At 42.8% G+C, this 27867-nt stretch overlaps 1 protein-coding gene across 4 annotated transcripts in view; it reads left to right on the top strand.

Moving 5' to 3' along the window:
* npas3 (neuronal PAS domain protein 3) overlaps positions 1–25584 on the top strand; it is a 470885-nt gene extending 445301 nt beyond the window's left edge. For all 4 annotated transcript variants that reach the window (XM_033642411.2, XM_078175360.1, XM_078175359.1 and 1 more), the window contains 3 exons: positions 12270–12417; positions 14164–14279; positions 21937–25584. In XM_033642411.2, coding sequence (XP_033498302.1) covers positions 12270–12417; positions 14164–14279; positions 21937–23576 — 1904 coding nt within the window. In that variant the 3' untranslated portion in view covers positions 23577–25584. The remainder of the gene's footprint in view (positions 1–12269; positions 12418–14163; positions 14280–21936) is intronic.
* The last annotated feature ends 2283 nt before the right edge of the window (positions 25585–27867 follow it).

Below are 27867 nucleotides of genomic sequence, written 5' to 3'. Positions count from 1 at the left end.
GGGAGAAGCAGAGAAATGCTTTGCACAAGGGATGAAGAGAGAGATTCGTCTTTTCTCAGAGAAAGGCAAAGAAAGGGGAACGAATGATTTGCAGATAGAGACAAGAAAGAACAGAGGACAGAATGCTCATTTTCTCAAGGAGAGACAGGTAAAGAGGAAAAGAAAGAGGCAGGAGGAATGAGAACAGTAGACTAAAAAAGACAGGAAATACCCATTTCTCAGAGAGGATATGTGAGGACGGAGACATAAGGAGAGGGTTCTCTTGGTTTTACAGAAATAAAGGAAGACAGGGAAAGGAAAGAATACTCGTCTTTGAGTTGATCTCAGAAGGACAAGATGGACAAAAGAGAAATCTCATCTTGTTCCCGAGGAGGGGAGATGAACTGCAGGGTAAAAGCGAAAGAGATGTGCAGAGGACAGACTGTACTCATTATGTCTTTACAATAAAGCAAAGGAATGTCTCACAGCTGTCTCGAGCACCGAGTTACAAAGTGTTGGACATATCGGCCGTAGAGATGTCTGCCTTCTCTCCAATAACATGGAACTAGCTAGCGCTCAGCTTGTGATGCTCAAAGTAATGTTCATTTTGACGGCTATTCAAGATCTTGAGACAAAAATGTTTTATTCACCTTTTAATTATTTTTATCCTTCATAGTTTTATTTGACAAAATTCAAAACATTTTAGTCATTATCTTTTCTACTATGTTTCTAAAGTAGAAATGAACAGAAAATTAAAGTACAAGTACCTCAAAAGTGTACTTCAGCACAGTACTTGAGTAAAGCGCCATTCCCACCAAACCCTTTCAGTCCAGGACCTTTGGAACCAGCAGTAAGCCTTCAGACATGGTACCTAGACCCTCGGTGTGTTCAGACAGTCCTCTTAAATGTGGGCGGGGTTGTTGTCACTCACTGCTCCGTCCAGCACTCGCTGTATTTCCTCATCAGCGGTGACACAGATGGAAGTCTGCACCTGGTTTATCGTCCACAGAACGAGGCTGCACGCCCACATTTTCACAACAAAATAGAACAGGCTGCAGTGAGAGTCTCTCTCCATGGGATATTTAAAAATAGCAGCTTTGTGCATTTAGTCCTTCTCAGGCAAGCTCAGGGGTTTAGTGTTGCTGTAGCCCACAGGAAGTGAGGATTAGAATATATGACCTTCACATAATCCGCTCCAAATTAATCTATATTTTTAAAGTCATTACTAAAAGTGTGTGTCATATAAAAACTAAAGTGATGGTCAAAGTTGTCACAGTGAAATTTAAGGTGTGCTGATGGATTCACGTCATCAACTCATGCATTGAGTAACATTACAAGTTAACGTTCCACCTTAAAAGTTGCCGGCAGTCGGCCCAGTGAATGATGTTAGTAGTCTGGGGCCGTTTAGTGGCCGTTTTGGTAAGGAACCGGAACGAGGGCGAGAGAGACAGGATCCGGAATTCGATGGATGCGCCTTTTCGTCAAAATAAAAGCACCAAGCTCATAAAAATGCGCTGAAACTTTTTAATTTAAAGAATATAATTTACAAGAAAAGCCCCAAGCCATTAAGTTAACCTTTTTCTTTTATTGTAAATCGATGGTGCGCCAGAATTTAAAGTTTACTTTGGTGAACACTTTTACTTTGGTGAATTTGGTGAATTCCGGATGCACTCTCTAGACCGGAACCAGAATCCAGACAAAATTCAGAGTAAATGGAAACCAGGCTCTTCCCCGTACGTGAAGAGCCTGGTGACGCAAGGCTAGAAGTTAGTGACCGTCCTCTACTGACCAATCAGACTGCAGTGTTCACAGCTCCACCTTTTAGTAACAGATCTGTGTGCTAGGTACCCCAACAGAGGGGGGACCAAACATGGGGACGGTAAGGAACGCTTCCGTTGGTACCATCCACAACTTTTACTGTGGAAACTGAAGAAGTGAACCGAACTGCTTGGTGGAAACGGGGCTTAAATGTTCTTAGTTACTTTCCAATGACTGACTGACTGTCATTATTGGGAAATCATTTGCAAATTGTGGACTTATAGAATTAAGTCTCATCTATCTAACAAACAAAAACAAGTTTTTATTTTTCTGAAAAGTAGTTTTTTTTCAGGTAACTTTTCCACAAATCTGTTTGTGATTGGCTCCGAAGTTGCCGAACAGTGTGGACGTCAAATTTGAATGAAAAAAAAAGTTTATTCTCCAGAAAAGAGCTGATTATCAGAGAGAGAGAAATATTAAATGTCTTTTAACAATAAAAGCAAGAACATGGGGAAATGAGAAAACATGACAGAAGAGAAAACACTCGTCTCTTTGGAAAGAGGAGATTTTCCGCTCTGGTTCTCAGGGAGTCCAAGGACGACATGGGGGAAACCATCTTAATAACAAAAAGAGATATCTAGTTTTTCTGAGAGACGAGGAGAGAAACATGATAAAAATAATGTTTTAAGGAGAGAGACATTTGGACATACAGAGAGAGGAAAAGACTGAGAATTACCAATGGAGGAGACGACAGAACAGAGACAGACAGGATGTTTGGGAGATGGAGACACAACCGAGAGACATTCAAATGCAATGGGAAATGAAAGAGAGTGAGAGGGAGCGAGAGACGAGCACAGAAGTGAAAGCTCGGTGGATTTAAAGCCTGCAGGCGTTTTAGCAGAGCTCGTCTCTCTGGACTAACACCGCCTTTAATGAATACACACACACACACACACACACACACACACTGAAAGGCAGACAAAACACACACCTGTGAAGCTATGCACACAAGTACGTTTGTAAAACACACACACACACACACACAAAAATAAGCCTGTCGGGATGAGTGAGAAACATGGACAACCTCAATGACATGACACACACACACACACACACACACAGTGTATGAAACAAAGTCACCGAAACGTCACCTACTGACTTTTCCATGACTTCTCTACAGTTAAGGAAGAAAACGAAGAGTGTTAATGTAGATAAGTACAAAAGAATTTCACATCTGGAGGTGTCCTGACTCATGTTGTAATCAAATCTAAGCAGACGTAAAGTTTCTAAACAATCACCTAACTGCCTCTTCCTGTTATCTCAAGCTGTCCGTCAAAATTAAAGCGGAAGACAACTTCTTCCTCTGCAGGGAAAAATAAATATAGACCAAACAGCAGCGTCATTGCTGCTAGAGGAGACTCTCAAGGAACCGCTATGCCATGTGAGACCAGGCTCATGTGATCAACAGGGATGGCTGAGCTAGCACTCATGCTAACAAGCTACTCCACTGCCTCTGATTGGTTTGTTTCAGTACAAAGGGAGATTTATAGTCGTGCATCGGCTCTACACATAGCCTACAGCTTAGCCTACGCATGTGGCCTACGCCATTGTGAGCATTTATATGTGTGCGGTGGTGCGTCTGTGTCACTCTGCAATTACACCTCCAAAACACCAGTCGGCGGTGTGGGTTCTGTGAAGTGCTATAAAGTTTGGTTGATTCAAAGTACATATAAAACACACTGACAGTTTCAAAGATGAGTGCAGAAATTGGTTTCATTATAACTCAACAAACAAACACTTGTCTTGTACTATACGTTTTCCCCACAAATACAACATGCTAATATTATTAGCACAAGCCTATGGTGTTTTACATTGTATAAATTAGCCTAGCGACTAGCAGAGAGTTCCTCTACTCATATGAAGCCAAGAACAACAGCGACATTTAACAAAAGAAATGTTAAACAATTTGGCTCAATCACAACTCACAAGGTTCAACAACAAATTGTCTTATTCTGGACATATTTTTCTCCACAATGAAAACACGTCAACATTATTAGCATAAGCCTATGGCATTTTACATTGTCACAATTAGCCTAGCAGTTAGCAGAGATTTCCCCTGCTCATGAAGCCAGGATAAATTTATTTTTATTTATTTTTTTGTTTTAAAAATGGGACAGAACATATTAATGAACATTAACAATGTAAACATGTAAGAGATTATAGCCAAGCAGCTAATTTCCATCCCTTGTCCCATTGGCAGGTAGGTGTTCAGGGAGAGAAAGAGAAGAGAGAAAGGGAAGGACATCAAAGCAAGGAGAAGTATAACAGAGGAGAATAAGGCATGGCATAACAACAACAACACATGACAATGACAGAGCTGACAGTGTAGCTGAGCTGGGGACAACATTATATAGTTAGTCAAATTCTATTGCACCAATGCCCGTACAGTTATAAAGTGCATGTGCTGAAAATTCATATTAGGAAGTCCATAAAAAATCCACAAAAATTCATATCAGAAGGTCCATACAAAGTGGCAATTGTGCATGCAAGTACTGGATTATTATTGCAAAAATGCCCGGTAAAGTGCAAAATGCTGTAGCTGACTGTCCATAATAAAGTGCTTGAAGTGCTTGAATGTCCGGTAAAGTGCAAGATGATATTGTTGGCTGTCCAAGATAAAGGGCTGGAAGTGTTTGATTTTAAAATGCTTGATTGCCCATGATAAAGTGAGAGATTGCATTTCATTCTTAAAATAAGACAAAACAGGACAAGAGTCATATACTATAGATGGTTGCATAACAATGGTTGTACAACAGATAACAAGCATACAATTCAGACGATATTATGTTCACAGATCTGGTTTTCCAATAACCATGCTTTAAGATGTTTGGAGAATAATGTTGTAGTTGGTAATTCACGTATTGTGCTCGGTAAAATGTTCCATGTTTGGGATGCACGATAGGAGAATGTTGCTTGACAAAATGTAGTTTTCCTGAGTGGTACTTTACAGTCACCCCTTGAGCCAGCTCTAGTTGATCTGTTAGAGTTTCTTTGGACAAAATTTAGTAATGGTGGTGGAGCTTGACCATGCAGAATTTTGTAAACAAGTACAGAATCAGTGTGTTTTACAATGTTTTCCCAGTTCAATTGGTCATACTTATTTAGAATGATGGTACATTTTGGGTTTTTTAATCAAGTACTTTTAAGGCTTGTTTGTAGACTGTCTCAATAGGTTTAGAATTGTTTTGCTTGATGTTGATCAGCCTGTTATACAATATAGCATATGTGATACAATCATTGAATCGAGGTATAGCTTAGCTGTCTCTGTGGTTAAATTATGTCAAATATATCTAAAATTGGACAAGTTAACTTTCATTCTGTTCACAATTTTCTTTACCTGTTGTTTAAAATTAAGCTGTGGGTCAAGAATGACTCCTAAATATTTAAAATTTTGTACTACTTCAATTCTTTGATTTTGGACAACAACATCAGGATTAAATCACACACAAGACATAAAATGTCAGTGTTGGAGGTCTACATCACCGAAACATGTAGTTACATTTCTAGAGAGGTGTTGAAGAGGTGTAGGGTATGTACCTAGGCAAAGCCTATGCCCTTGGTACAGCGTTGATCTGATGCAGAAGTATAAATCCTGCTTAAGTCACCCCCTCCAGGATGTTGCAGTGTCACAAAAGCAACAATTCAACCAATCCCTGTGAATTTGGCAATTTTGACCTTTCAGTTTCATCCAATTACCGCAACTTTCCCACAAATTCGTCAACTAATTATCGCATTTGCTTGTAAGTTTCACCAATCATAGCAATCCCCCACAATCCCCCTGTGTGACCCAAATGTGTCTCACATTAACCAATGAACACTGCTGCTAAAGACTGTGTGAGGCAGTTCCCTGATGTTTTAAAATTTGTTAAATCGTCACGAACGCTGCGGGAACAGCCCATTGGTTTGACATCCCATCGTTCCGACCATATTAAACTCATTGTTCCGAAGTCCATTCCGAAATCATCATGATGCCCTGTGGTTAAGGTCTGGTTAGGTTTAGGCACAAAAACCACTTGGTTAGGGTCAGGAAAAGATCATGGTGTGGGTTAAAATGAAAAAGAAAGTGACAAACTCATAAGCTGTGAGCCTGCTCCGCCTCAAGCCGGTCACGGCGCACCATACGCCCGCCGTCAGCACCGCGGACAGTCGGACTAATGGGCTGTTGAACCAATGACATGGACCCGAACACTCTGACATGACTCTCTATGGTTAGAGTTCCAATAGGTCCAATAAAAAAAAATGAAAAAGTCATGTTGGTGAGTTATTTCTGTGCAGGAAATCACCAGAAAATCAGCTCAGACCATGGATGTAAAAACCAACTGGATACCTCGGAGGAGGCTCTGCCCCTTTGAATTCTATGGAAGTTCCTCAGTGGGGCAAAAAAGTTGAATTTCTGGATATAACATTACCTGGATCTTCGGCATCTATGGATCCAAAGAGCAAGCGCCTTGTGTGTCTTTTACTACACCTCCCAAGTGCGCAGTCTCAGGCTCTTTCACATGATTAATGACAGGAAATAACTCTGGATTCAGCTATTAATGACTCCTCCAACTTTAAGGATTTACAATATCTCTTTCACAGTGTAAATCTTTTTGGGCCCAATGGCATCTCGTGAAGAACCCACAAGTTTAAAATTCACGGTTTGGCCACTGCGTCTTTCTGGCTTCAAAGTGCGACGCTGTTCCTGGGGGCTTTGCTCAGCCAGACAAAGATTCTTGTGCATGTACTATGGGCTCCAAAAATGTGCCTGCAGCCTGAAGAAGCCTGGGAAACTTTTGGCACATGCTCCCTGTGAATATTCAGTGGAGGCGCCATGGGGCACCATCTTTGGACGTGGTCCCTTGAAGTCATCCCTCATGTGTCCTTTGACATGAAGTGTGTGATGTTGGTTGACGGGTCCGGACACAATGCAGGAAGTAAGATATTGAGAAGACTCAGGCTGTCAATATCCAGGTAATTAAATTGACTAGTACATCTCTAATATCTTGTAGGAAAACAAAAATCTTTTTTGTTCCTCAGTGGGCCATCAGAGGGCGACAGAGCAGGGATTTAGTTTTTATTCCTCATATAACAAGAAGGTCTTCATGCCTCCATCTCCTGTCAGACCGGAAGGACGTTTCCATAATACAATTTCACAGCCTCCACGTTAATGTGACACACACACACACACACTCAGGGTAAATGGGGTAAAGGTAATCTGAAAGGTAGACAAGACTAAAGAGGAAATCCAGCACATTAAAGAGGAGGAAAGGGAGCGAGAGGACGGGTGTAAAGGGGAGGAAGATGGAGTGAAAAAAGGAAGGTGAGAAGAGGAGAGAGGTAAACACAGAGGGAAAGACAACGGCGCAAAGTGTGACATTGAGTGAAAGAGAAAGAGAGCGACGGAGGAAATGAAGAGAAAAAAAGTGAGGTGGAGAGACTTTAAAAGGGAATAGGACTCCTTTAATCTATGGTCTCTCCCCTGCAGCCTCAGGCGAGCCTCCAGCACACAGTCTCCCTCTTTCTCTCCCTTCCTCTCCTCTCCTTCATTAGTGGACGATCAGAGAGTGGGTGATTTAATGGAGGAGTACGAGAAGAGGGTTAAACACAGAAACCTCACCTGCAAGACACAGAGGAGGGAGGACAGAGGGAGAGACAAAAAGGGAGGATGGACAGATGGACTGAGGCAAGACTGAGTCTGGTCTTGAGTCATTTTTTTTATTATCATGGACCCGTTACTATTGCCAGTCTCAAAGTCTTCAGATTCAACTAAAATCTCTGGTCTCTACTAAAGTCTCCAGTCTAGACTTAAGTTTCCGGTCTTAACTAAAGTCTCACGTCTTGTTGAAAGTCTCTGGTCTCTACTTAAGTCTCCAGGTTCAGCTAAAGCCTCTGGTCTGTTCTAAAGTCTCTGGTCTGTTCTAAAGTCTCCGGTCTCACCTGAAGTGTCTCATCTTGCCAAAATTCTGCAAACTCGCTGAAAGTCTTCAGTCTCGCCGATAGTCTCCAACCTCAACTAACATCTCTGGTCTCTACTAAAGTCTCTGTTGTCTACTAAAGTCTCTGGTCTCAGCTAGTCTCTGTTCTCTACTAAAATCTCCAGATTCAACTGAAGTCTCTGGTCTCCTCAAAAGTCTCTGGTCTGTTCTAAAGTCTCCGATCTCACCTGAAGTCTCTCATCTTGTCATAATTCTGCAAACTCACTAAAAGTCTTCAGTCTCGCCGATAGTCTCCAATCTCAACTAACATCTGTGGTCTCTACTAAAGTCTCTGTTTTCTACTAGAGTCTCTGGTCTCTACCAAAGTCTCTGGTCTGAGCTAGTCTCTTGTCTCTACCAAAGTCTCTGGTCTGAGCTAGTCTCTTGTCTCTACTAAAATCTCTGGTCTCAGCTAAAGGCTCCAGTCTAGACTTAAGTTTCCGGTCTTGACTAAAGTCTCTCGTCTTGTTGAAAGTCTCTGGTCTCGACTAAAGTCTCCAGTTTCGACTGAAGTCTCTGGTCTCTACTAAAGCCTCTGGTCTCAGCTAGTCTCTGGTCTCTACCAAAGTCTCTGGTCTGAGCTAGTCTCTTGTCTCTACTAAAATCTCTGGTCTCAGGTAAAGTCTCCAGTCTAGACTTAAGTTTCTGGTCTTGACTAAAGTCTCTCGTCTTGTTGAAAGTCTCTGGTCTCTACTAAAGTCTCCAGATTCAACTAAAGCCTCTGATCTCTTCTAAAGTCTCTGGTCTCTACTAAAGTCTCTGGTCTGTACTAAAGTCTCCAATCTCACCTAAAGTCTCTCATCTTGTCATAATTCTGCGAGCTCACTGAAAGTCTTCAGTCTTGCCGATAGTCTCCAATCTCAACTAACATCTCTGGTCTCTACTAAAGTCTCTGTTTTCTACTAGAGTCTCTGGTCTCTACTAAAGTCTCTGTTTTCTACTAGAGTCTCTGGTCTCTACTAAAGTCTCTGATTTTGACTGAAGTGTCCGAAAGTCTCCCAGCCTGACTTAAGTCTCCAGTCTCAACTAAAGCCTCTGGTCTCGCCAAATGTCTCCGATCTCAACTAGACTCTCCAGTCCCACGTTAAGACCTCTCCGGTCTGACCTAAAGTCTCTAGTCTCACCAAAATTCTGCAAGCTTGATGAAAGTCTCTGGTCTCGCCGAAGTCTCCAATCTCTCTACTGAAGTCTCTGGTCTTGATTACAGTCATTGGTCTTCCCAAAAGTCTCCTGCTTGACTTAAGTCTCCGGTCTCACCTAAAATCTTGGGCCTCTACTAAAGTCTCTGTTCTCAAGTCTCAGGTCTCGCTGAAAGTCTCAGATTTTGACTGAAGTGTCTGGTCCCACCGAAAGTCTCAGGACTTGACCTAAGAGTGCGATCTCGATCAAATCCAGTTGGGTTGATACACGGTACAAAAGTTCCCCAATGTCACATCTCCATCACTTGCAAAATTTGCATTACTTACATTATAAAACACATCACTGCTCGTCTCTAAGTTTGTCCAATTTGTCTTCACAACACAGATAAATGTGATTTGTATATTTTTTAAATGCAAATCAGACCACAGCTTTAGCTTTTTTTGTGTTGTTAGTAACACAAACTGCTTCAAAATAAAAGCTTCAAATAAAAAATAGCCCTAAGGTCAATGTGAGTATTGATTATGTAGCCTTGTCTTTATTGAATAGTGATTATAAAGGTTTTTATGTCCTGGTGAGCAGCGAACATCAGCTGACAGTATGGTTTCATGTGTGAGACAGTGTGTATTACAGCACAGCACAGTGAGCTGTCTGCTGGCGTTATAAAGCCTTGTATGAGTGTGTGTGTGTGTGTGTGTGTATGTGTGTGTGTGTCCTCTTCCATTGGACATGCTGATACACTGAGCTGCTCTCTGAGGACCTGAAGTCATCTGAACAGGCAGCAGTGTGTGTGTGTGTGTGTGTGTGCGCATTCATTGTGTCGTTATTTACTCTGCCGTACAAACAAAGCAAGGTCACATTCAAGGTGACGTGATCTCACCATCTCTGCCTTAACATGCAAACAAGTTATTTTCTCCTCCATCTCTCTCCCCCTCTCTATGAATAGACAAATAGAGAAGGAATGAGCGCCGGCCGCCCGACCAAAGTCAATTACAGCAGCCCTGGGGATGTCGTCTTAAACAATGCTATTAGTTTCTAATAGTTTTTAATTACTGGCCTTCTTTTTATATAAATCACCCTCTCTACTTTCTCTCTCTTTCTTCTCTGTCGTGGAAAAACCTATTTGTGTCCGTAATTAAATGGAGGAGAGGGATATGAATTTAGTGGCCCTCGCTTCTGGTCTCTGACTGTTTCTGTTTGAGCGGCTCCTGATTAATGCCAATACATATTGCTTGAGATAACCATTTAGTGGTTAATTTAGCCAAATTTATTGCCTGCGTACCGTCGCAGGGCGGAGCAGCGGGTGGGGGCTGGGGAGGGGGGTGGGGGGCAGGCGGGGGGTTGCCACCTCCCAAGGCCGCGAGGTGCTGTCACAGTGACACAGCGCTATCTGGTGGAGAGCAGCAGGTACTGCAGCTCTTCCAGGTGTGTGTGTGTGTGTGTGTGTGTGTTGTAATCTTCCTTTACCAGAGGACGATAAGCAGAAACACAATGCACAGACGGTAAATGTTCTCCATACTCTGATGGAAAGCAGATATTAGTGTTGTCATGTGTGCAAAATAAATCTGTTTGGAGGATTTTGGTGATAATTTGGTGAATGGTTAAAAAGTTGTATCTAAAGTTTTGAGGAAATAATGAATAAAGAAGGAAAGCAGAAAAGTATGGAGACCTAACATGCTCAGCGTTGAATAAATAAATAACCCATGGCCATGGAGTCTTGCTTTCCAGGCCTGGAAAAGTCACAGAATTACTAAAATCCTTGAAAGTTTTGGAAAAATCATGGAATTCTGTTGTCTTTATCCCATGTGCAGATTTTGAGACAATGGACCTCTGGGGACAGATACACAAAAGGCCCCACCATCTTTCCCACAAAGGAGCAAGACACACACACGACTTTTTGGTTTTGTCTCTTTTTATGCCTCCACACCAGTGACCGCCATGGCCAGACGAGAAGGTCAATTCTGAATCAACAATGAACTGATAAGATTTTGGTGATTATAGGTCAAAGGTCAAGGTCAGTGTGACCTTGTCTGGCTCATCTTCTGCCTGGAGTGAATTTCTTCAAATCTGGCACAAACGTTCACTTGGAGTAAACAATGAACTTATTACAATTTGGTAGTCAAAGGTCAAGGTGACTGTGACCTTGCATTCATCTCATTCTTGTGAACACAATACCGCAACAAGTTTAGGTCACTTCTTCAAATTTGGCACAAACGTTCACTCAGGGTCAGCAATAAACTGATTCAAATCTGGATCAAGGTCACTGTGACCTCACAAAGCATCCTTTTGGCAACAATTCAGGAATTCATACAATAATTATGACAGAATTCACACAAAAGTCTAACAGGATAAAATAATGAAGTGATGACCTTTTATATCCTGAAGGTCAAAGGTCAACTTCACCGTGACATCATCATGTTCTGCATAAAATGCTTTTTTGTCCGTTACTCAGTGTCATATCTCAGGAACAGAAGGGGAGACATTTGGTCAGAGACTGAATTGGTGACTAATTTTGGATGTCCACCTTGAAATTCTAGTTTGTTGTTGTTTTGCACATTTTTTTAGTCACTGAGTATTTCTGGTTGATTTGTGTCTCTTTGCAGTTTCTTTGCATCTCTCTCTCTTTGCATCATGGTCATTTTGAGTCTTTTCCTGGTTAGAACATGTTACAGTAGTTTGAGTGACATTGTGCAGATGAAGTTCAGGGGGGCCCTGGGCCCGGGCCCAGTAGGCACATTAAGTAATCCATTGATTCTTTCGCCTTATGAGTCTACGTGATGCAGAGACGACATGAAAAATTTCAGACACTGAGGCTGATGTCTGTACAGTTGGATGTTTGTCAAATGAGCAAATGACATGAGGCAAAGTTTTACTTTACTCTGTCTGAACACACACTAACACTGGTCCTCTTCATCAGGCATGCTAACGTCAACATGTTAGCACGAAGTAGCCAAACATATCATGAAAATATTGTACGATGAAGTGCATATGGGGACACATATCATGTCATGGCGTGGGTGTATTGTCTCAGGCCAATCAGAGACACACAAAGACATGAACAGACAGTGACACACACCTATAAACACACACACACACACACACACACACACACACACACACACACACAAGGAGGCTGGCAGTGTGCGTTGGTCTGATTAATGACGGCAGCAGCAGAGCAGCTCTCAGCCAGCTGTCACATGACATCTGATGACTGCCTCTCTCACCCACTTTCTCTCTCCAACTCGTCGTCTTTTCTACATCGTGTGATGAACAAGCTGCTCGGTCAGTGTGACATCCAACAGTCTGAAACATCCAGAATATCAAACAAAATCCACCATGACATAACAAACCTCCTCTCTCTGTCTGTCTTTCTCTCAGTGATGAATAAGGGTCAGTGTGTGACAAAGTATTACCGGTGGATCCAGAAGAACGGCGGTTACATCTGGATCCAGTCCAGCGCTACCATCTCCATCAACGCCAAGAATGCCAACGAGAAGAACGTCATCTGGGTCAACTATGTCCTCAGGTCAGAGGGTCGACTCTGCCCATTTGTTATGGCGACGATAGTCTCAGCTTCCCTACATCTGCACATTGCCAGATTTTGTCTATGAGAAATAAATGACAGATTATGCACATAAATACCCACATTTTAACTAAGAGCAACCCAAAGTCACTAAAAACACATACGTCATAAGATGTGTCTTAAGAGGGAGGAATATTTGATTGAAAGCTATTCCAGAGCTTTGGAGCAGCTACTGCAAAGACACGATCTCCCTTACCCACCAGCCTCGATTTTGGGACAGTTAAAAGACATTGTCTTGAAGATCTAAGAGGCCTAGAGGTGGAGTAGGGGCAAGACGGTCAGCAATGTACAGGGGTGCCAGCCCCAGATATGGCTTTAAAACAAAAAAAACCTTAAAATCAATCCTGTACAAGATAGGTAGCCAGTGCAGGAGTGCCAGTGTAATGCTATATCTTTTTCTGGTACCAGTAAGGAGTCTTGCTGCAGCGTTCCGCACCAGCTGCAGGTGAGACAAAGATGACTGGCCAACACCCAGGGACTGAGTTGCAGTATTAGAGTCTTGAGTTACAGTCTACTGGGCCCATTCAAATGAAATGGGCCCTAAGATAAAACCTTGAGGTGCACCACAATTAAGTTACATTAAGACACTGGAGTTTTATCACAAAATTATACAAATGTATATTAATTATAACATAATTGCAGGTTTTTTTTACATTCACTGTAAGTAGGAGGGGATTTAAGAGGTGGTAACAGTCTTTATGTCATTGAGAGAAGATGGACTCACGTTTTGAAATGTTACGTAGCTGGAAATAACAGCCTTTCATCACAGAGCCCATCTGTTTATCAAATTTCCGTGCAAAGTCAAAATCATTCCTGGCATGGGTGTGAACATTTAATGATGATGGCTCTAACTGGCTGGCTATGCTCCCTGTGGTGCTGGTGGGACCGAAAACAATAACTTAAGTCCTTTCATCATTTAAGCAAAGACAATTATTTGACATCCAAGAATTATTCATCCTGGAGGCAATTTTGGATGGATGTGATGGAGTTAGAATCTCCTGGATTTAATGGAAGGTAAATTTGTGTGTCATCTGCATAACAGTGAAAGGCGACTGTGTGCTCATAGAAGATAATGTCCTAAAGGGAGAAAATACAGAGCAAATAAAATGGGACCTAAGATAGAACCTTGAGGTGCACCACAATTAATGAGTTAGATTAATGTATGAAATTGGAATTTTGTTATAAAATTACACAAATGCACATTAAATATGAGGTTTTTGCAGGAAGTTGTTTACATTCACTGCAGCTAATTTCATGTGTGAAAGAAAAGCCCAAGAAGAAGAAAAAAACGGAAATAAAGACGTTCATTTAAAGAATTTCAGTCAAACTCTTAATAGGTTCGAAAAATATTTTAGACCTTTTATGCTTTTTTATTGAATTATAAATTACTGTTCACAATGACTGAACAATATATTTATATGTTATATAAAATAGTAAAGTTGGAATTTGTCTCTGACCATTTTGTTTTAGTTAAAAAGCTGAATTAAGAAGATAATGTTCACATCTATTGTGTTGTTATTAAATAAAAAATGTAACTACCAGTGTGGAATGATACTTTATGATATATTTACAATATGAGATACTGTATTATGAATACCAATTTTTATCAAACGATAAATTGTAGACATAAATAAAATGTAAATGTTGTCACTGACTGAAACAAAACCATCTCTCTGTGTTTCTTCACAGTAATCCAGAGTATAAAGACACGCCCATGGACATCGCCCAGCTGCCCAACCTGCCTGAGAAAACCTCTGAGTCATCCGAAACCTCAGACTCTGACTCTGAGTCCAAAGAAAACTCTGGTAGGTGGGAAAGGAAAGACGGAAGGGACAAAGGAGCGAGTGAAAAGCAGTTAAATATCACTGAGAAATAAATGTTCAGAGAAACAAAGGGTGGAGGGGAGACGATCAGAAGCATGGAAAGAAAGAAAGATGGAGAAAAAAGGGAAGAGAACTGATCTGTTTGAGGCAGAACAGGGGAATTATGGCTCACAACCAGAATATTACGTCATTGTTTTCAGTGTTTTTATATAATAATCAGATTTCTCTCACCCACAACATGCTTATAAAACCTGTATGATTCCTTACAAGCACCTCTTCAAGTGTTACCAGTGTAATAACCAGCAGTGAGAAAAGGAGAAAGCCTAAGACGCTTTATCAGTTGGTGCCAGTGTGCCATGTGTGCCAGGCTGGGTGGTGATGAACGCCAACAGCTGCAGGGACTGAGCACTCACTGGCAGCGCTGCAACACCGCCACAAAATGACATAAAACGCAGCATAACTCTACAGAGTGCCACCAAACACCTCCAAACTTCACACAACTGCACAACAAGGCCACAAAGCACCACAGAAGAGCATCCAGATAATGCACCACAACAACACAAGTGGTGACACTTCGCAGCAGAACACCGGTACATGCTGTCTGTGAAGCCCACAGAAGGAGGTGATGCCAACTTTCTCCCCACGTTTGGCGACTTTTAAAAGACCCCTTTAGTGACTTTTTCAAAATGGTGCCCAGTGACAAATCAGGCGACTTCCTGGGCAGACCTTAACTCTTGTCTGTTGAAGAGAGTTGCCATTTCTCAGTGAATGTGCTCTCATGTGGTTGTACCTCTCTGGACTGACTGTGTTTGGAGGAGAGCAGCAGCACATACAGTCGACCAATCAGCAGCCAAACAGAAGCGTGAATGAGCTGTGAATGTGTAACAACCAATCATAGATCCCTTTTGTTGCCTCAGAGAACTCCTTTTCCTTTGTTTTGGGTCTGATCATTTAACTTGACTTTCTAATTTTCATATTTGATTGACATAGGTGTCATTCACACTGGGGATTCTGGGGACATGTCCCTGACACTTTGTCCCCCATCACTTTTTAAAAGCACAATTTGTAAAAAAAATATTATGAAAAAATCTATTCATTGCAAAATTTTGATCCATACGTCCCGCAACTGTTATATGGGCTTTGGCTTTGCTCTTTAGCCCCTTTTACGTTGCCTGTTCAAGGCGGGAATACCACGGTGTTATGCCTCCTTGCCTTGCTATATATAAGGTACGATCACCCAATGAGAGGGCAGAGTTGTCCCGCCTTCAAGCCACCACAGGAAGTAATAACAGTGCAGAACTAGTGTCTGTATAAATGAGACACCCGACAGGACGCATCATGGGCAGCACGGGTGTGATGTTTTGACAACATGTTACGGGTGCAACCCAATACTGGGGATTTTAAAAGTAGCTGCTAGCAGTTAGCAGCTAACTCAAAGAAGAAGATACCGGCTGAAAATGTCAGCAAATTGGGAAAATAGAGATTTGGGAGCTCCTACCCTTCAAGCAGAGGATGAGATCAGCCGCCATGTAACAGATGCGCATATTTTATTTTCCACTCGAGGCCAGCATTGTTGTCTACATAATCACATCCATCACGCCTCTTTTTATTTGGCGATGCCTGTATGCAGGCAAAAATGAGAGAGAGGAGCGACATGCTGTTGGTTGGGTCTGTGTAAAAATGCAAAGGCGGCATAAAGACTGGACTTCCTAGAGGTACAAGAGCACCATATCTTTGTTTGTTGTTGTCACACCCCTTGGTGTGAGATATCAACACAGAAGGCAGCCTTTGACGTCTTTATGAGATGCAACAGCCTTTCAACTGAGTCCATAGTAAACACATCCACAGCAATAGTTAACATTGACAGCAATTGATGGAGTACAAAGAGCGAGAAAGTCCACGTAAGGCAGGGAGATGGGAGATAAATGGGTCAAACAAAACTGGACTTTCAACCAGGAGACCAAACTTTGTTTCCAGTGTGAAACCAATAGTTGTTTTAAGGTAACCTTACACGATTAACATATGGGGCTCTAGTTTCCCGGCGCAGCGCAGGGTGGCGAACCCCGCGCAGAGCTAGTTTCGAGCAGCGCAACCCAAGGCGCACTCAGTTGGTCGTTTGGCAGACTGAGGTGCGCTGAAATGGGTGTGGCGGCGCAGCAGGGGGAGGTGTCGACAGATCCAGCTTGTCGCAGTGACAGTTTCGTGCCAAAAGGCTTCGCCGAAGGTGTGCTAAAAGCTTGCCAGCTGAAACCAGGTCTACTGTCAGCGCAGGCGGAGCACAGCCCGTGTAAGCTGAAGTTTGGCTGACCGGTGGACAGTGCGCACACGTCACCAAAACCTCACAGGCAGGTTTCCAGAATGTCAGGCACATTAACGATGCAATAAATACCCACAAAACCACTATTCAATGCAACTATCTGCAATGAGCACATAAATGTATCTCTATATTGACTGTCCCGTCACATCTGATGTCAGATCAAAGGTCTGTCAATCTGTCATCTTAGAAAAGTCAAAAGAAAAGAAACAGAGTGAGACTGCGAGAGAGAAAGAGAGAGCACGTGCACGAGAGAAACGCAACATTGATTTACAATTGTGGTGACCTCCTCCCAGGCTACCTTTGCATCATCAGCCCGTGGAGGTCTGCTCGCAGTTCTGTATATTCAGACACTGTGAGCTTGGACCTCCCGGACCAAAATATCAGTTTCCTCCTGGGAGAAGTTTGGCCGTCTGATGCTGCTGCTCTCTTCTGCCATAGCGAATTGAGTAAACTCTCATTACACCTTCGCGCGGCACATTTAAGGGCGAGGAGAGGGGCTCATTTGATTGGTGTGATGTGTGTAAAACCCACTCCACACCTTCTCTCCTCCCTCTTTCTGACTTGCGCATGTAGGAGGGACGGAGGTGGGATAGAGGAGTAGCTGCGCCAGCGCGCACGGTGTGCCAAACTTGCAAAATCCGCCTGGCCACACCCAGTTGGTGAAGCGCAGGTGCGCTGTGCCTCTGCCTTGCCCGGTCTGCGAAACTAGAGGCCATGGTGATATTAATGTCAGGTCATGTGTTTTTTTTTTTAATCCAAAACATGATGCTTTTTCTAAACCTAACCAAGTGTCGATCTCTCAACGATACATTTCCTCACCCTACAAAGACTACAAGACCAGTGTTACCCCTTTATTTCCATGTTCTCAAAATCATCATCTGGTAAAGACGCTGAGTTCAAAGCTTTAAGATTTTATTCTTTTAGTGTGACATCATGGACGAAGCTGTCCAAAGCATTAAGGCCATTTTGCAGGGTTCTTATCTTAAAACAAGTCAGCTGGAAACAGTTTTCAACCAACTCAAATGTCAGCTAGCAAGCTTTAGCTCATCAAATCTGCCAATGACAGTTAACATAAGCTCAAAATGAGAAGCTGCTTTTGTCTCATTGAGTCCACGGGGAAAGTTAAGGTGAAGGTGCAGTCCACAGGTGATCTGACTCTGTGGTACCTGAGCAGTGAACATGATAAAAGGTTAATACATGACATAAAAGTGTTTCAGTTAGATCGCATTAATTCTCAAACAACACAACAGAAGCTTTGACACAAATTGTGTTTTTAAGTTGCATTTTTTTTAGTTGTTTAATATATGAATTACTGAAAATAAGACAGATAATCTTAATCGTTTCACTAGAATCACAATAACTAAAAGAACAGAGACCATAACCTGACGTGAGCATTCATACAGAAGAAGAAATTAGATCTTAAAAACACTGAATTGAGATCCAGAAATACAAATTAAGGATTAACTGTGTGTCACCAACATCCCAAACACAGCCAACACTGAAGAAGACAAAGCTCACACGCTGCCAGTAGAGTTGAATTTAAACCAATGCAGGGCCTCCACCTTGAGCATAATATTATCAAGTCCTGCAGCCTGTGCTGGCATGATGAGAATCAGTGCCAGCTGTTATTCTTGCTGGAGGAGAATGATTCTGGCACCCTGTCGGCTGTAAACTGACGCCAGCTGCTGCAGGAGGCGGCCAGCTTCAGCCGGGCTCCAACAGGCCTGAGGTGCTCAGGCTCAACATATTCTAAAATGAGATATCTGGCCTTTGACCTTTGTTCTGTTAGGATGCAATCTGTGCAGAGCCAGAAGGTGCAGGTGCCAGAAACAAAGAGCCTTTTTATTAAAGTGTTTCCGTTAGTGCAGTACAACATAATATTAATGACTTCAACATGAAAATTGGACAAGTTTGACTCAGTCCCACAGACGCCGTTCAGCTGCTGCAAATCCTCCCTATAGGGAACTAAATGTGGATTAATCCGCAGCTGGAAATAGCCCCCAACAAATGCACTATTTCCTCCTGTTTGTTTGATAAAAACTAGTGACCACCAATGTTTTTGAACAAAACGACATATTTGTGAGGTATTTTTAAAGATTTACATCTTCAGCAGGAACCAATGGGCTGACAGAAACAAAATAATAGATTGGGGGTTTTTTCGTCTCATGAGATGCTCTCAGACCTAGAGTGGTCTTGCTTTGGTCCAAATCAGGAAGGTGTATAATTGCCTAGAGTTGGTTTGTGTTCTCAAGGCAGCATTTACAAGAGGACCAGATCAAATACCTTGTGTGAGAAAGCTGCTCTTGATTGGTCAGAATTTCCATGTGGGAAAAATTTCCTGCTGAACCAACTGCAGTCACATGACACATTGTTTGGGTTAAACATGAGCATGTTACAGTCCTGGAGGATTATTAATGTGCACCTCCTCCTGTACTGCCTTAATATGCACATTCAGCACATCCAATGCATCAAAACATTGTTTTCTAGTTGGAGCCGCGCCTCGTTTTCAAACTGTATGGTTTGACTAAAATGAACAATGACAGCAATATAGTCCACGATGAGCAGCGCTAAAATCAACCTGCGTAGTTGTCCCTCCATTGTGACATTAGAAAGTGTCACATTTATCTTGCAAGTGTACTCTTCTTCAACGTTTGCTTTACTTGCTGGATTTTTAAATGCTGCCGTGAGAACACCAATCAACTCTAGGCAATTATACAACTTTACAACTTTGGAACAACATGAGTCCCTGATTCAGACCAAAGGAGATGACTCTAGGTCTGAAAGCAAACCCAACCCTGATGACAATTAAACCCTCAATTAAACAATTAGAATCATCTAATCTATGTTTCCTTTCTAAGTTATTGTAAAGGCCTGTCTCCATCTTGATAAAATTTGGTGGACTGTGGAAACAGCATCGTCAACAATGGAAATAATTCCAGGTCTTTATTGTTTTATATCTGACGAATCCTGATATGAGGTATCTTATAAATAAACCAAACCAAACCCTTCCTGGCTCTCTGGGAAACACTTAAAACCACAGGTCCGTTTCTGATTCCAGCCTGAGAATAAATCTGTTTTGCTTGGAAAGCACACTTAATGGAGATACAAGGTTTTCCCCAGACAAAGCAATTGAGTCGACATTTCAGGTGCCATGAGGGAGTCCGAGCGTTGCCAGCTGGGCAGCCGCTGGCCTCAGTGTGTGCTGGCAGGGTTTGAAGTGTGTGTGTGTTGTGTGTGTAATGGGCTGGACAGAGCCAACATGCCTGAACAGCAGCAGCTACAGATACTGAACACACATCAGTGCGGCCACAACACAACACAACACATGGAAATCCTGTCTGGGAAAATAAAAGGATCAACACCTGAGAGTCGCAGCACGGGAATTCAAATACACAAACTGAATCCTCAATTTCTCAGCCAAGGGAAGAAAGCAGGGTTTTTTTAGGGAAGAGCCTGTTGCCTTTGTTTTTATGCCACAATAATTTTGTCTGTTTCTAAATATGCAGAAATATCTTAACAACTATCGGATGGATTGCTATGAAATTTTGTACAAACATTCGTGTGTCCTAGAGGATAAACCCTGATGATTATGGTGATCTCCCAGAGACCGAACATCGGAACAAGAAAAATCAACATGTCAACTTTAATCAAATTTCCTTTCCTCACGTTTCTGCTCCCCAGAAGACGAAACCTTTAGATTTTAGATTTTGTTTTCACAGGAAATGTACAGTTTGTATACAGTCTCTTTCAAAATAAAAGCACTACATTGGTAAAACACCGCAGATTGACGTTTTTTTTCCCCTTCAAACAACAAAGGCACGTAGTTACGTTTTGGCAACACGCATGTGGTTTGGTTTAACAAAAAAGAACAGGGTTTGGCTTTACAATCACACAGGGAGGAAAACACTGGCCTCCCAGGGTAAAGTCAGTGGTTGTTGGACCCATCCACCACCTCTCCCGTCCACCCTACCTCTGCTGCCTTAACTTTTGTTGTTGTCATGCCTTTTTCCCCTGACGCCACCAACCACCATAAACAATTACAGTGACTGGCGTCATGTCATACCAACATGAAAAGATGGCTTTATTCGTCAGTGTCTGAACAAGTGATAGATTTCAGCGAGATGAGACCGGGTTGTGCTGTGAAGAGTGCCACTCTGGCATTTGAGCGCATCTGCCGCCCATCTACATTGGAAACAATGAATTTGAGGGTGCAAAAAACACGGCATGTGTAGGGCCCCTTACAGTTCTCATTCTTGGTGTGGACGGCCCTTTGTGGTCTTAAGCCAAATGCTAATATTAGTATGTTAGCATGCTCACAATGACAATGCTAACATGCTAATATATAGCAGGTATAACCATAATCCCCACCTTAGTTTAGCATGTTAGCATGCTAACACAAAGTGCAGCTAAGGCTGATGGGAAAAGTCTTAGATTCTCAGAGTACTTGACAAATTAAAAATCTGACCTGATGATGGTGGTACAAGGTTAAAGATATAAAGATAGGCCTCCTACTAGTTGGATGTGCTCAGAACACCTCTAACAGGAGGCTCCCAGTAGACATCCTTATCAGGTGAGCGAGCCATCTCAACTGACCTCTTTCGATGCCAAGGAGCAGGGGCAATACTCCAAATGCTTCTCACCATATCTCTAAGGCTGAGCCCAGACACCCCACAGAGGAAACTCATTTCAGCCTCTTGTATCCGCAGTCTCATTCTTTCGGTCACTACCCACTCATGACCATAGGTGGGGGTTGGGATGTAGATGGACCAGTAAATTGAAAGCGTTGCCTTCTGGCTCTACTCCCTCCTCCCCACAATAGTCCAACACAACGACTGCATCACTGCAGACACCGTGCCAAACCGCCGATCCATCTCACACGCCATTCTACCCTGACTCATGAAAAAGACCCCAAGATACTTGAACTCCTTCCCTTGAGGCAGTAACTCTCTCCCAGCCCAGAGGGGCAATCCAAGGTTGTTGGGGGACACATACCCAAATATGTCAAAAGCACAGAAAACAAGAAAATATAAACATTGTTTTTTAGGGAAATCCTGTGAAATATTATTTAAAGGGTCACCAAAGTTTTTACAGTTCATCCTGAGGGGAACATGAATGTCTGAACCACATTTCATGCAATCCTTCCAATATCTGTTGAGATATTTTAATATCAACTCTAACTGTCACCTTCATGGTTGCACCAAAAAATAAGATAGGAAATCATTAAAGAGAATTCATCCTCTGGGGACCATGAATATCAATCCATCATATATTCTGTAGAGATATTTTAGATTTTTAACCAACTTACCTCTTTTTCTTCAACAGACAATGAGAACGCCAAGTCCGAGGGGAAGCCAGGCCACCAATCAGAACGTGAGGACCCAGAGACAGACAGCAAGCGTCAGCAGCAACCCGGCCAACCACATTGCTCCTCTGAACAGGAAATGAAGCGTCAGGAGGAAGGAGACAGCTCAAGTAACCCCGAGAGCCAGGACAGTGATGACAGTCTGGAACCTTCAGATGGAGAGGGGGAGGAACAGGAGGAGGCAAGGGGAGGAGGTGGAGGAGGAGGGGGCGGAGGGGGAGGTGGAGGAGGAAGGTTGGGGAGGTTAGCAGGACTGGGAGGGTTGGGGGGACTGGGCGCCATTGGAGGACTGGGTAATCTGGGTGGGCTTCATATCAAAGTAGAGCACTATGGAGAGGGGGAAGAAGTACAGCTGCACAACTCGCAAACTTCTTCATCAGAGGAGGAGGAAGAAGAGGAGGATGACGATGACGAAGAGGAAGAGGACGGTGGCGTGCAGGATTGTGAGAGCGCCAATGCTGGAAACAAGCTCCAGAAGAGGCGGAAGAGAAGGAAAGTGCAGAAATGGGACGGATCCCGAAGTAGGAGGCTCCGTCTCTCCTCAACCACGCCCAGCCCTGTCGCCATGGGAGATACCACACCGCTGGTTGACCCCACGCAGGCCACGCCTGCCAACTCCTCCCACCTCCTCACCTCCGCTGACTCCCCAAACAGTGCAAATGCGACATCCTCGGTCTTAAAAATCAAGACGGAGATGGCAGAGCCGATCAACTTCGACAACGACAGCAGCATCTGGAACTTCCCGCCCAACAGAGAGATTTCCAGAAACGAGTCCCCGTACAGCATGACCTCCAAGCCCGCCGCTCCGGGGAACCACGAGACCTTCCCCTCACCCCAGGGAGGCTCTCTCCAGGTAGCCATTCCCGACTCGGTCCTCACCCCTCCTGGAACTGAGGGAGGAGCAGGAGGAGTGAGGAAGCCTCCTTACAATGGTAGCTCTGCGCCATCCTCTGCTTCCAGCGCTGCCAGTTTAGCACCTCCCTCCAGCGCCTCCTCTGCAGACCCCCTGTCCCCTCCTCTCTCCGCCTCCCCGCGGGACAAGCAACAAGGCACTCCCACCACCTCCTCTTCTACTTCCTCATCCTCGTCCTCATCCTCATCAACTTCTTCCTCCTCGCTGCTGTACTCTGGTGACCTTGAGGCACTACAGCGTCTGCAGGCTGGTAACGTGGTGCTCCCTTTGGTCCACCGGGTCACAGGGACTCTGGCCTCTACCAGCACGACAGCTCCACGGGTCTACACCACCGGCACCATCCGGTACGCACCGGCAGACGTCACCCTGGCCATGGCCCAAGGCAATCTCCTCCCCAACGCTGCCATGAACTTTGTCGACGGCTCGGGGTTCGGTCTGGACCCCAAGACGCCTATGGAGATGCTGTACCACCATGTCCACAGGCTCAACATGTCAGCAGCGGCAGCCGCCGGCCCGTTTGTCGGATCTCCGGCAGCCACAGGTGGGAACAACGCCCTGGGAGGCCAGATGACGACCGCAGCCAACGTTTTCACCACAGCGGAGGGACTTTTCTCAACGCTACCGTTCCCGGTGTACAGCAACGGGATCCACACCACGCAGACGACTCTGGAGAGGAAGGAGGATTAACGCAAAACGTTCGAGACCGCATTACTGTGTTTCTGGAATCAACAACTGTGTCAAGGTTAAAGACTACTCACTAGTAAAAAAAAAAAAAAAGAAAGACTATTTACTTGCTATCTTTTATCAACACAGCACTGTGTTTCCGAGAGGGGAGAAAGGACAGGAAAGGATGACAAATGTACTCTAGCACTTTGAATCTGAGCAACTGAGCTTGTGTAATAGACATGAATGACCCTCAAACATGTCCCCTTTTCTATCTTTTTTCTCTCTCCTCCTCATCCTCTTCTCCTCTTCTCTCAGCCTCTCTCTTTGCTCCTGTTTCTTGCGATCAGCAACGTTTTTCTCATGAACAGATGAACAAAAAAAAAACTGACTATTCTTTATTGTAAAGAATTCCTTTTTTGCCTACAGAGAATTCATATTGCCTAAGGACTCCGCTGGAGCCTGACGGGGATAATTTTTATTATTTGACTTGTTTCTGACGCGTCTTTATGAAGATGCTGATTGTGTGTATTTAAAGGAGGACGGTACAGGGATTTGTAACGGACAGAAAACTCTATGCGGCGCTCCTCCATATGTATCTTGATGTGATCAAGGCTTGAAAAGAACGTTTTTAAACCGAGCAGAGGGAGCTCTCTTGCGCCCGACAAAGGTCTCAGAGATAATAATCTTTTGAAAAAAGGTTTTTGCGGACGTTTCTCGATTGAGGGAATAGTTTAGAGAATTAATGCTGTTTTTTTTTCCTTTCATTTCTTCCTTTTTTTTATAAAAATATTCTAGCTCAGATTTAACTTACGAATCAAGCATTAAGAAGAAAAACAAAAAAAGCAATTTCAGCCGGGTAATGACCTGTGAATTATCGAATGTTACTACTTCCTCTTTTATCCCAGGAGTTTACCTACAGGTCTCGCACCAAACATAACCTCCTCTACATCTCCTCTCATCTCCCAATCTGTCGTTTCGCTCTCTTAACTCTCACTCTGTGATCTCTCCGTCTACATTTTTCTTCCTGTCGATCTACAGATTCATGGTGCTACCGACCGTCCAGTAACCCTGATTCAGCTGGCTGATGTGGGTGCTGTAAACGAACCCACAGCTCTTTGACAGACTGATCGTACTTTTTTGTTCTGGAGGGGGAACAATTTTATTTTTTCTCTTCTGACCTTCAGGAAAGTCAGAAACACAGCAAGAACCTTAGAACCTCTAAATCAGCAACGTCATCTCCATGTTTCACCCTTTACGCCCCTCCTTCGTTTGTCTAAAGGAACGCTTGATCTGATTGGGCCATGAGGGGCAGCTCCGCATGGCAACATGGAGGCGATTGGTTGAATTTTAGGCTACATAGTGTTTGTTTTTATGTTTGTGTATTTTCTAACTGAATCACTTTTAATTCTCAGTGAGACTGAGGCTAATACGCTAGTGTCGCTAACTTGAAAAATGAATGTTGAAAACCTCGACCGGTTCCTGTTTGATCACTGTTTAGATTATTTTGTACTACTTTATTTTTTCCCTCCTCCTCCTCTTCTTCTTCTTCTTCTTCTTCTTCTTCTTCTTCTTATTCTTCTTCCTAAACCAGAATCACCTCCACGAGATTTTCCTAAACAATCCACTCTCTTCCATCTCATCGCCGGACCCTGTGATAATAAAAAAAAAAACACATATCAACAAGGAGATTGTAATAAAGACATGCATTTTCAATCAATCAATCTATCAAACAATCAATCCAATAACTACGAGAAAAAAAAGAATATGACTTTTTTTGAGGAAGAGAAAAAAAATCACATTCCTTTAACAAACAATGTCGTCTTTGTCGTTGTTCTTCTGTTCTGTGTTTTTTCTTCCCCAGCCTCCGTTGCCAAAAAAAATAAAAAAAAAGAAATCTCACAAGTTTAGTGTTTTAAAAGCACTGTGATTCTCGTTCATTTGTAAAACTTTTTTTCCTTCTACTTTTTTGGTAAAAAGAGAAAAAAGATGAGAACAAGTAATAATTAAAAAACAAAAAAGAAAAAAAAAACTGTCACAACATCCACGACATTTTTAAAGTTGGCAGCCCCGTCTTTACCATCCTGTCATACCTTATTACCCAGTGTGATTAAGCCGTAAAAACGTGTTACCGATGTGTTTAGTGTCACTGGCTGTCAAAAAGTCTTTCATGGCGACTTCTCTCTCTGTGTGTGTTGACTATATGCAGTATATACTGAGCTACTGTAGCTGTTTTTGTCCTTTGTCTTCTCTGTGCTCTATCTCTAGTGTGGGGGAGGGGAGGTGGGCGGGGCTTACATGTGAGAGGGGTGGGGTCTATTTGGGGATCCCCAAAAAGTGACAACCCTCTTTCCCTCTGTCCCCGTCTCTTTCTCCGTCTCCCTCTATCTGCAGTCTTAGTGAAACCAGTGGAGGTTCGTGGAATTTCGTGTTCGGTGGCCTTTGCAAAAAAACAAAAAAAAATTTGTAGAGTCCACCTTTTTTTTCGCTGCTTCCTTTTTGTCTTTGTAAAACCTCTTTTTCGTTTCGTTTTTCTTTCTGTTGGTTTTCTAATCCTTCTCTCTCTTTCTCTCTCTGCTATTGCTTTTTGCTGTTGTGTAGTCTTATACAAACCTTTTTATCTTGCCGTCCTTTCTCTCAGAGATGAAAAGATTCTTTAACTAGCTCAAAGGTTTATGGAGCCATGTTTTTTGCCGCTAAGGAATTCTGGGAATTGCAGTTTCCAGCTCTTGCAAGCAAAGTATTAAGCGACTAATAAATATTTACACATATAGAGTTAAATTATGATGAGGAAAAAGCCTACAGTAGCATTTTAGATGTAGTCCTGGACAATAAAATAAAAAACACAAAAGCCTCAGTTGTGAAACATTTCCCAGAGTCCCTTGGGGCTTCCTGTGTGCATTGGGTGTATTTCATTGGTTCCCACCGAACTTGTTGACTTCCTGCGCAAACTTCTCTCACGGGACAAACAAAGTTACACAAGTGGTTCAAGGGGGGAGGAAAAAAAATCACTATTTCAGGACACGTAATAAAAAACGATTTTAAAGATTTCTAAAGAAATTAAAAGAAGAAAAAAATATTTCGCACTATAAATCTATTTTTATAGGTGTTTTGGAAAACTGAACTGCATGTTTAGTAAGTTCGTCCGATGCGTTTCACGTGATCGATCCCTCGGTTTTCTTTGGTTTTTTGTTTTCTTTCGGTCCAGCGTTTTTTTTGTGTTTTTTTAAGTCTGTCGAGCCCAAACGGGGACGGAGGCCTGTTGGAGGAATAAAGTCTGTATCGTCAAACCGACCCGGGCCTCCGATCCCCCCCTTCACATCAGGAAAAACAATCTGTAGCGTCTGTGCTTTCTGTGAAGAATCAATGTCTTGTTACTGCGACTAACGTGTTAAACGACAACAAAAAAAAAACAGGTTTATGAAATTTAACAGTTATTTATTTTTGTGTTCACTAAGGGGAATGTGATTGGTCCACTTGATCCGTCGGTTGATTGGTGGGTCGTTTGTGGTTGAATGTTTCAATTCAGTCGTTTCAGGAGCATTTTGTTTCCGCGCTCCTCTGGATTTAGCGTTTTCTACTTTTGGTGGTTTTGCGTGAAAACGGGGGGCGGGGCACAAACAGATGGCAGGGCCCCATTTGGTAAAGAGAGGGGTTCAGGCGGCGGAGTTAAGGGGTGTGACGGGGGCGGGGGAGGGCGGGAGGGGTGCACATAACTCAGACGAAACCAGGAAATACACCCACATGTAACAAAAACCAAACAGCCGGTCCAAGCTGTTTCAATGTTTTTTCTGTGTTTTATGTCGAAAAATGAAAACTTTGCTGGTGATTTTAAAAACGTAAAAACCTTAATCACAGCTGCTGTCAAAAATACATAGTGTTTAAGAATTACAAATATTGAAAAATCACTTCATTTACCTGTGAAGAAACTGTGTCTGTGTTTTTAACTATTTCTTGTACAATTATACAGATTCTTTTATGAGGAACTTGGTGCCAAGTAGCTGAAATACGGGAGAGAGGGAATCTCTTATTATCAATGTTAACAGTGTTATAAAATTCTAAATACAAACAAATTAAAATATTAAAAAAGAGAAAACTATGGTACATTTCTATTTTTTGTTTTGTTTTGTTTTTTCCTCGCAGAAGAGGGGGAAAACACATGACTAACTGATGCTAACTTTGAGTGCCTGGCTTATTTTTTATTATTATTATTATTATTATTATTATTATTATTTTGGAAAGACATCTTTTTGAGTTCGTTTACCATGAATAATGCTGCAAATCCGAAAATGTACATACTTCATTTTTATAGCAG

This window comes from Epinephelus lanceolatus, chromosome 15 (genome assembly GCF_041903045.1).
Source record: "Epinephelus lanceolatus isolate andai-2023 chromosome 15, ASM4190304v1, whole genome shotgun sequence".
Classification (NCBI taxonomy): Eukaryota; Metazoa; Chordata; class Actinopteri; order Perciformes; family Serranidae; genus Epinephelus; species Epinephelus lanceolatus.
This window is presented reverse-complemented; position numbering and strand designations above follow the sequence as displayed.